This window comes from Hordeum vulgare, chromosome 5H (genome assembly GCF_904849725.1).
Source record: "Hordeum vulgare subsp. vulgare chromosome 5H, MorexV3_pseudomolecules_assembly, whole genome shotgun sequence".
Classification (NCBI taxonomy): Eukaryota; Viridiplantae; Streptophyta; class Magnoliopsida; order Poales; family Poaceae; genus Hordeum; species Hordeum vulgare.
The window spans coordinates 446,210,599-446,220,595 of NC_058522.1; the positions used below are offsets into that span (position 1 = coordinate 446,210,599).

General features: G+C 50.1%; 1 protein-coding gene across 2 annotated transcripts; it reads left to right on the forward strand.

Moving 5' to 3' along the window:
- Positions 1 to 4,285: 4,285 nt before the first annotated feature.
- LOC123399014 (bHLH transcription factor RHL1-like) lies at positions 4,286 to 7,522 on the forward strand. Of its 2 annotated transcripts, none has more exons than XM_045093449.1 (7): positions 4,286 to 4,989; positions 5,126 to 5,200; positions 5,318 to 5,494; positions 5,823 to 5,888; positions 6,467 to 6,532; positions 6,652 to 6,720; positions 7,044 to 7,522. In XM_045093449.1, the coding sequence occupies exons 1-7, from the start codon at positions 4,474 to 4,476 to the stop codon at positions 7,425 to 7,427; spliced, it is 1,353 nt and encodes a 450-aa protein (XP_044949384.1). In that variant the 5' UTR covers positions 4,286 to 4,473; the 3' UTR covers positions 7,428 to 7,522. The 2 variants fall into 2 exon arrangements, with proteins under 2 accessions (XP_044949384.1, XP_044949385.1); XM_045093450.1 differs by having other exon boundaries at positions 5,321 to 5,494.
- Positions 7,523 to 9,997: the final 2,475 nt, after the last annotated feature.

The window sequence follows — 9,997 nt, forward strand, 5'->3', positions numbered from 1 at the left end:
TGGAGCTTGCATACTTGTTAGCATCCTTAGGATCGACAAAACCTTCTGGTTGTATCACATACAACCTTTCCTCAAGGAAACCGTCGAGGAAACTACTAACATAATTCCAACAGACTTTTAGCATCGCTACGAGTGAGAAAGTCTCATCATAGTCAACTCTTTGAACTTTGTCGAAAACATCTTTGCGACAAGTCGTGCTTTTCTTAATGGTGACTTTTCGCCATCATCGTCTCTCTTCCTTTTAAAGATCCATATGTACTTAATAGTCTTACGACCATAAAGTAGTTCTTCCAAAGTCTACACTTTGTTTTTATACACGGATCCTCTCTTAGATTTCATGGCCTCCAGCCATTTGCCGGAATCCGTGCCCACCATCGCCTCTCCATAGCTCGTAGGTTCATTGTTGTTCAACAACATGACCTCCAAGACAGGGTTACCATACCACTCTCGAGCAGTACGTGACCTTGTCGACCTACGAGGTTTGTAGTAACTTGATCCGAAGCTTCATGATCACTATCATCAGCTTCCACTTCAATTGGTGTAGGCGCCACAGGAACAATTCCCTGCGCCCTGCTACATACCGGTTGAGGTGACGGTTCGATAACCTCACCGAGTTTCCACCATCCTTCCACTCAATTCTTCCGAGAGAAACTTTTCCTCGAGAAAGGACCCGTTTCTTGAAACAAATAATTTGCTTCCGGATCTGAGACAGGAGATGTACCCAACTGTTTTGGGTATCCTATGAAGATGCATTTATTCGCTTTGGGTTCGAGCTTATCAGACTGAAACCCTTTTTCACATAAGCATCGTAGCCCCAAACTTTTAAGAAACGACACCTTAGCTTTCTCTAGACCATAGTTCATACGTTTTCATCTCAACGAAATACGTGGTGCCCTATTTAAAGTGAATGCGGTTGTCTCTAATGCCTAACTCAAAACGATAGTGGTATTTCGATAAGAGACATCATAGTATGTGCTATATCTAATAGGGCGCGGCTATGACGTTCGGACACACCATCACACTATTGTGCTCCAGGTGGCATGATGTGCGAAACAATTTCCATATTGTCTTAACTGTGTACCAAACTCGCAACTCGGATATTCATCTTCTATGATCATATCATAGACATTTTATCCTCTTGTCACGATGATATTCACTCTGAAATAGCTTGAACTTTTCAATATTTGAGACTTGTGATTCGTCAAGCAAATACTCATGTATCTACTCAAATCGTCAGTGAAGTAAGAACAACAATATCCACTGTGTGTGCCTCAGCACTCATTGGAGTGCACACATCAAAATGTATTACTTCCAACAAGTTACTTTTTTGTTCCATCTCACTGGAAATCGAGGTCTTCAGTCATCTTGCCCATGTGGTATGATTTGCATGTCTCAAGTGATTCATAAATCAAGTGAGTCCAAACGATCCATCTGCATGGAGTTTCTTCATGTGTTTATACCAATATGACTCAAGTGGCAGTGCCACAAGTAAGCGGTACTATCATTACTACTTTATATCCTTTCGCATCAATATTATGAACATGTGTATCACTACGATAGAGATTCAATAAACCATTCATTTTAGGTGCAAGACCATTGAAGGTATTATTCAAACAAACAGAGTAACCATTATTCTCTTTAAATGAATAACCATATTGTGATAAACACGATCTAATCATGTTCATGCTCAACGCAAACACTAAATAAAATTTATTTAGGTTTAACACTAATCCCGATGGTAGAGGGAGCGTGCGATGTTTGATCACATCAATCTTGGAAGTACTTCCAATACATATCGTCACCTCGCCTTTAGCTAGTCTCCGTTTATTCCGTAGCTTTTATTTCGAGTTACTAACACTTAGCAACTAAACCGATATCTAATACCCTCGCGCTACTAGGAGTACTAGTAAAGTACACATCAATATCATGTATATCCAATATACTTCTGTCGACTTTGCGAGCCTTCTCATCTACCAAGTATCTAGGGTAGTTCCTCTTTAGTGACTGTTCCCCTCACTACAGAAGCACTTAGTCTCGGGTTTGGGTTTAACCTTTGGGTCTCTTCACTAGAGCAGCAACTGGTTTGCTGTTTCATGAAGTATCCCTTCTTGCCCTTGCCATTCTTGAAACTAGTGGTTTTACTAACCATAAACAATTGATGCTCCTTTTGATTTCTACTTTTGCGGTGTCAAACACCGCGAATAGCTCAAGGATGATCATATCTACCCCTGATCTGTTATAGTTCATCACGAAGCTCTAGTAGCTTGGTGGCAGTGACTTTGGAGAATCATCACCATCTCATCTGGAAGATTAACTCCCACTCGATTCAAGCGATTATAGAACTCAGACAATCTGAGCACATGCTCAACGATTGAGCTTTTCTCCCTTACTTTGTAGACAAAGAATCTTGTCGGATGTCTCATACCTCTCAACAGGGCACGAGCATGAAATCCCAATTTCATCTCTTGGAACATCTCATATGTTCCGTGACGTTCAAAACGTCTTCGACCCCTCAATTCTAAGCCGTTAAGCATTATGCACTGAACTATCACGTAGTCATCAAAAACGTGCATGTCAGATGTTCGCAACATCCACACATGACGCTCGAGGTTCAGCACACCGAGCGGTGCATTAAGGACATAAGCCTTCTGTGCAGCAATGAGGACAATCCTTAGTTTACGGACCCAACCCGCATAATTGCTACTATCAACTTTCAACTAAATTTTCTCTAGTAGCATATCTAAACAGTTGAGCTACAACGCAAGCTACAACATAATTTGCAAAGACTTTTGACTATGTTCATGATAATTGAGTTTAGCTAATCATATTACTAATAACTCCCGCTCAAATAGACATCCCTCTAGTCATTCCATTGGCGCATGATCCAAATCCACTAACTCAAGTCCGATCATCACGTGAGTTGAGTATAGTTTCAGTGGTGGACATCTCCATGTTGATCATATCTACTATATAATTCATGCTCGACCTTCTTAAAAATGTTTTGATTAACAAGGTTAACACTAGGGCACATGGTTGATTTATTAAACTTGAAAGGAAGTCGATGACGAGGAATGATTGAATGTTTCAGATTCGAATACAAACTAACAAAGAAGGGACCCTCCTGTCAAGCTGAAGACCCTCAAGAAGGCACCATTTTGAGGAGGGAGTCGATGTCCTCGGCCTTTGAGACTAGTTCATGGGCTACTAACGGTGTCCCGGACTAAGGGGTGTCAACTCTAACGGCCTATCGTTCATGGGCCGGGCTGATGACCCACCGACCACTCAAGGAAGGACTACAAAAGATGTTGCCCTCGGCGTGAGCAAGATGGAAGCTTCCGAATACTTGACGTGCACCTCAATGAGTGTTTTAGTAGTTGACAAGTACATTCCTAGATGGCAACCGGTCGTCCGTGTAACCTAGGCACTCCCGGTGCATATATAAACCAAGTGGTCTAGTGTTTACACGTAGAATACCGTCATTACGGTTTAGAACAGAATCATCCAATCTCGAGGTAGATCACCATGTACTTTGTACCCCGTCCAATCAAATACAATCAAAGCAAGACAATTGATTTTACCTCTTCAAGAGGGCTTGAACTTTGATAAAACAGTGTCCCCTATGTTTTCTGTTCACCATCGTTCCTAAATCTCATCAGCTAGAGACCCCCTAGCCAAGATCCGCAGGTTTTAGCACCCATAACGGATAATTCACGTCGGTCTGGAAATCGCATGACGTGGCAACGGTTCGACCCCCTCACCCACAACCACACACACTCTTTGTCTTCATTTTGCATAGATTGGGGGGAGGGGAGGGGGGGCTGCCACGTGGACCGATGAAGGACCGTGTTATATGGCAAAACACGTCCAAATTGTTTGTGGGTGAGTGTTCAAGATGCCCTGATCAAGCCCGAGTTGACCGAGATTTAGCAAGATTGTAACCCATTTTATGCATGACACGTCGCAAGGGACAGTACAATCAGATAAATTAACAAAGACGGTTATGTTCATGGGTCTATCTTGTTATATTATTGGAGCTAGACCTTAATCAATCTGGTTCCGGATGCAAATATCATACTCCAGCTCTAGTGGGTGGCTCTGTGCAAGTAGGCTGTTTGGTTTAAACAACGGTGGCTGCAGATTTACTTTTGAGGATATCATCCAAACCCTCGTCCGTCTTCTACTTTCACCCCAACTCGATTACCGAGGGCTAATCGGCTGCTAATCTATCGGCAATCACTCGCTCGCACAACCAGCCAAACGCTTTGATTAGTGATAACCATTGTCGTCGCCGCCGCACAGAAGCAGCTGACCCCCGTCCCGTTATAAATAGCCGACGACACCAACTCCGTGCAGCTTAGCTCCCCCACCTTCCTCTCGAGTCTCCATCCCATCTTCAGCGGACTTCGGTTTTATCCTAACCCTAACCTACCCCCGCCTCCCGACTCTCGTCCCGTAAGCCCTAGCCTGCGCGCGATGCAGCCGACGACCCGGGAAATGCAAGCCATGGCCGCCGCCGGCCAGATCTCCCTCGACGACCTGCGCAGCGGCCACGCGGGGGCCGCCAATGGCGCCGGCGCCGGCGTGTACGACGATTTCCTCGACCAGATGTTCGGCAGCCTGCCGCCCTCGGCCTGGCACGACCTCGCCGCCGGGACCAAGCCCGAGGACGGCGCGCAGGCCGACGGGATGCAGCAGCAGCTGTTTGGGGGCCCGTACGATGAGTCAGTGATGCTGGCGTCGCGCCTCCGGCAGCACCAGATTGGCGGCGGCCCTGGCGGCGCCGCGGCCTCCGCGAAGCAGATGGTGCTGCAGCAGCTCGCCGATCTGAGGCAGGGCCACCACAACAACATGCTTCTCCAGGGCATGGGCCGCTCGCCGTCCATCGGCGGCGGCGGCGGGGACGGCGGCCTGCTGCTCCCACTCACCCTCGGCAACGGCGGATCGGGCGGCGACGTGCAGGCCCTGCTGAAAGCCGCCGCTAATTCCGCCGTACTGATACTCCATCTCCTTTTCTCGAATTAATCCAATCCACTTGCAGCCCCTTTTCTCCTCCCCGACCTTGACGAATCGAGTATCTTTTTCCTTTGCCAAAAAAGTTAACGCTTTTATTCGCTGCCGGTTTCAGGGAGGGGACGCCGGCGTCTTCGGCGGCTTCGCCGGATCGCTCCAGCAACAGCAACATTTCCAGCCACATCCACAGGTTTGCCGTTCGAAATACAACACATAGCTTTGCTTGCAAGATGTAACCTACCTACCGCGATGCCGCCGGCGCCGAGTCATCTTCTTCCCCCCTCTCTAAATGGCTTGCTTCTCGCAGCAGCAAACGGCGCCCATGCCGAGCCAGACCTTTGGCGGAGTAGGAGGTGCTCCCGGCGGCGGTTCGCAACCACAACAACAAGCCGGGGGAGGAGGCGGTGGCGCGCCGGCGCCGCCGAGGCAGCGGGTGCGCGCGCGGCGAGGCCAGGCCACCGACCCACACAGCATCGCGGAGCGAGTAAGTCATCTGTCCAGCTCTGCTATAGTGTTACTGGCTATTTTGGCCGGCAATTAGGCTTGGAGAATGAAACCAAGGGGAGCAGTTAGCACTAATCTAATCAGTTCCCGTGTTTGGTTATTGTTTCCTGGGTTTGGATCGTTGTGACTTCCGCTAACTACCACTATTAAATATTCCTTTGTCCTTTTAGATGTCCCGCTACTGTTCTTGTTCTTCTCTACTCTACTCCTGTGCAGTTTTGTTTAGCCGGCTAGCTCCACGGACCTCTTCTTCGTCTCTACACTTAATGTCTGATTTCTCCTAATGAACTGACGTCGTTGTCTCGCAGCTTCGTCGGGAGAGGATCGCCGAGAGGATGAAGGCCCTGCAAGAACTGGTGCCCAACGCCAACAAGGTGAGCAAAGATGACAGCGATCCATAGATTGTGCTTGGAGCTTAATTTGATTCTTGGAGCTAGATCCAAGTGGTCGACGACGAGAGCTTCATCACTAGGGTTTCGGTTGGGAAGCTGCTGCTTTATAGTAATTGCATATCCATCAGTTCAATGCCGGCCGGCCGGCCGGAGATGGATTAAAATAGTGGCTTCAACAGTAGCCGATGGAGCAAAAAAGTTGGAGCCATCGGGTTGAGATTTCATCGAGTTTGCTTGCAGTAGTACTACAGGTGGGCGCGCGTGCGGGGCACATTTACCCGCACGTTGGCCTACTTGACCACCGCCGTGCTCCCTCGGCAACCGCGTGTGCTCCATGCTGGGGTCTGCCCGCCATGGCTTTCCCGTCCCCTAGAATCCCTGCCGTCTTGCTCGGGTCTCGTCTTCTCGCGTCGCGTCGCTGGCCGGCGCCGGTTCCGAGAATGTCCTTGACTTGACGGCGCTTTTCTCTCGAGCTTGCTGCGTGTGCGTTTCCATGTTTACCTTTCGCTGTTTGTTGCTGAATCTCCGTGCATGCGTGCGCGTTTTTGGTGTGGCTGCAGACGGACAAGGCGACGATGCTGGACGAGATCATCGACTACGTCAAGTTCCTCCAGCTCCAAGTCAAGGCAAGCTTGCATGAATCAACTCCCACGATCGATCTACTCTGCGTTCCGTCATGAAATGTCGATCCTATATAGTATGTGCATGGTTAATTTTGCTGACGTCTACGCTAACACACACGCAGGTGCTGAGCATGAGCCGGCTGGGTGGCGCCGCTGCCGTCGCGCCGCTCGTGGCCGACATGTCCTCGGAGGTAACCCTCGCTCGCCACTCGCACTCTCTCCCATATGACAAGCAGCACAGTACTACGAGCGCCCTCTTCCTCTTCGCCTAGCTCGATCGCTTTCCCTCTCCCCCTCTCTCTCTCTCTCCATCTTTTCCGCGCTCGAAAGAATCACCAGGATGTGACCAAACTTTTCAGCGCCACGGCCGATAGGCGATAGCCACTGCCATGCCACAGTGGCTCGCGTGCCGCCGCGCGAAATGACGCGGCTGCCCTCTGTACCGGTCGTCGTACGTCGTACCACTGTGCTGATACGGGCCATGTGCGTGTGTGCTTTGTGATTGTGCTTGCAGGGGCGAGGCGGCGCGGCGGACGGGAGCGATGGCCTGACGGTGACGGAGCAGCAGGTGGCCAAGCTGATGGAGGAGGACATGGGCGCCGCCATGCAGTACCTGCAGGGGAAGGGCCTCTGCCTCATGCCCGTCTCCCTCGCCTCCGCCATCTCCTCCGCCACGTGCCAGCTCCGCCCCCCGGCGGCCGCGGCCGGGGGCCCCTTCACCGCCGCGCAGCACATGAGCGCCGCCATGCGCATGGGCGTCGGCGACGGCGGCGTGCCGGCGTCGCCGAGCATGTCCGTGCTCACGGCGCAGTCGGCCATGGCCAACGGCGGAGGCGCGTGCGCCAACGACGGCGAGGGGTCGCATCCCAAGGACGCCGCGTCCGTCTCCAAGCCGTGAGCCGAGCCCGCGACGGCCGCGCCGCCGCGCCCCACACCAACGGCGGAGGAAACCCTCGACGTACGCCATCGTCCACGGAACCATGCAGCATGACCCGGTCTCCGCTCGCCTCCGCGGTCGCATTTCCGCAGACCCGTGGGCTCCGTGGCGGGCCCAGCAGCTCCCACCAGGCCGCAGGCCCGGACCCCACTGCAGCGGCTGCGGCCCACGGGCACTCCCTTTTCTTCTTTCTTTTTCTTTTTCCTAATGTTGTCATTATTTTCCTCCCCTTTTCTCCACATTATGACTAGTTTTATCATAGCATCATGTTTGTTATTTAACGTCAGTATATATATTGATCCGGGGCTGGTACTTCTGGCTTTGCGCCAGCTTTAGCCTTTCTTTCCCCTCCATCTGCATCAGCTTTTCTCCCTCGTCCTCCTTTTATTTTCCCGCCTTTGCTCGTCTCAACTTTTCGATTTGTTTACACGCACAAGTTTGTCCTTTGCGGTTGGACGGGGAATTTGGTCGCCACGCTTTACTCACTAACCTACTTTGTTATTCCTTTTTCGTGCTATGTTTTCAGTTCTTTTATTGTGTGGATGATGCTTGGAATCTTAGGTTGCTCGTTGTTATCTTGGCAGCTCATGGATTAATATGCATGTGGTTTCCTCCTCGTTTATTCTACTAATCGTAGTACTAGTAGCTTTGGTTAGTTGAGTGAAAGGGACGCGATTGCCCAACACGAAAGGGGATATGATGATGGGTCTTTCTCCGTGGGGTGGTGACTATTCGAGGGCTCGGGGATCAACCGGTCGGCATTTGGAGATGCAGCAGTCTCGCCTCTCTTTCGTTTCGTGCAAAGCCAGCTTTGCGTGCTGTGAGCCTGCAACATATAGTCCTTTGCAGGAGGAAGAGAAAGGGGATGAGAGAGGATTTGATATTCGATCAAGCTTTATTTTCACCTCAGGAGGCGTAAGATCGGGAGGATTTGATACGGTGCAATTTTAGTAGAAAGTGAAGATCAGGCGCATCTAGACGCAGATGAATGGTCTTTTTGAGTGTGGGGAGGTACTAATGGTCCAAACTCTTTTCTTTTTAAGGAACCAAACTCCTTTTTGCTAGCAGTACAATAGTAGTAAGCTTTTCCTGTGCAAATATAATTGTTTTTTTTTACCTTTTTAGGCATCTGTAATGGCAACCCGCAAATTTTCTTTCGCATCCATATTTTTTTTCCGCATCCATCCGCAGACAGAATACCAGTTCGCGAATATGGATGTGCGAGACCGCCATCCAATATTATCATGTATATGTATGTCAATAAAGTGCAACTTTAAATTAAAACTTAGTCTAAAACACACAGCATGTCGGATCACACCAGCGCCGAATCACATGCCCGAACACAACTAAAAAGAGGCAGGTATGCTTAGATTTTACATGGCCGAATCCAAAAATATATCACTTTGTCATCACACAGACCTTCTCCTCCTTTGTCGCCTGTGTCGTGGATGATGTCGAGCAACTTTCTCTCCTAATCATTGTACGCCAGCTCCTCCGCTCTAAGAATTGTAGCGAACAGGGTGCCGGCACCCATCTGCTCCCTGGCCGCCGTCCGTGTCAAGACGAGCTGTGAGGAAGAATACTTGGAGAAGAGCGGCGCCCCGTTTACGTTGATGATGTAAGGCACTTTACCGACGGGGGTTCCAAGTTGCTTGACGGAGTAGTAGTACGGAGGCTTGTAATGCTCCCGCCACGATGTTGTCTGTGGTGTGGGGCACCCGTCCAATGACGTCCGTCACACGCAGCGTCACCACCAGGACCATCGATGGCCAAATGCTTCTTGATCTTCTCCTACTTGAGGCCTTCGTTTTGAATCGGCGGTTTTGTGACTTGATCTTTTGGGTGAACATGATGCTCAGATCCTCTGGTACCTTTGGCGCATCCATCTCCGCCAGGTTCTCCAACGGTTCTATGCGATGGCGGCGGAAAGAAGGGGATTGTGAGAGAAAGAGCGGGAATTGGGTGAAGAACAACATGGGATTTTGGCACGGAAACAATGTGGGGTGCTACGAAAGCGTGGGCTTCTCCTTCCTTTTGGGTGGGTCGGGGGCAGAAAGTAACGTTTCGTGTGTCCGGACTTCTGCAACCCCCCTCCCATGTTTGGTTCCGGTTTGCGAGAGAAAACACGCTCGACGGACCGACACGTGCCCGCATTGGATGGCTTCTATGGTCCGTGCAGAGCGGTTCGGGTGGATGCAGGCAGTTTGTTGGTCGCCTTTGGAAATGCCCTTAGGGAGACTCCAACTGCGATGCACAAATTTCCTCCCGCATCCATCCGCGGACAGATGGACCAATCCATGGACATGACGGTGATGAACCCCTCTCTCCGAAGCCCCAAACTGACTCCGGATCAACCCTCCGGAGGAAGAATAGGAGGTGCCTGATGTCTACTACACAACTTTATTCATGTAGACTATGTTGGTCCTCCAAGCGCAGAGTTTTGCAGGATAGTAGCAATTTTCTCTCAAGTGGATGACCTAAGGTTTATCAATCCATGCGAGGTGTAGGATGAAGATGGTCTCTCTCAAAGA

Excerpts from the sequence above, each read along its gene's own strand:
- LOC123399014 (XM_045093449.1), top strand. The coding sequence starts at position 4,474 with ATGCAGCCGACGACCCGGGAAATGCAAGCCATGGCCGCCGCCGGCCAG. Across the intron at positions 5,889-6,466 it reads TGGTGCCCAACGCCAACAAG|ACGGACAAGGCGACGATGCT; the intron begins GTGAGCAAAGAT and ends GTGTGGCTGCAG. Across the intron at positions 6,533-6,651 it reads TCCTCCAGCTCCAAGTCAAG|GTGCTGAGCATGAGCCGGCT; the intron begins GCAAGCTTGCAT and ends ACACACACGCAG.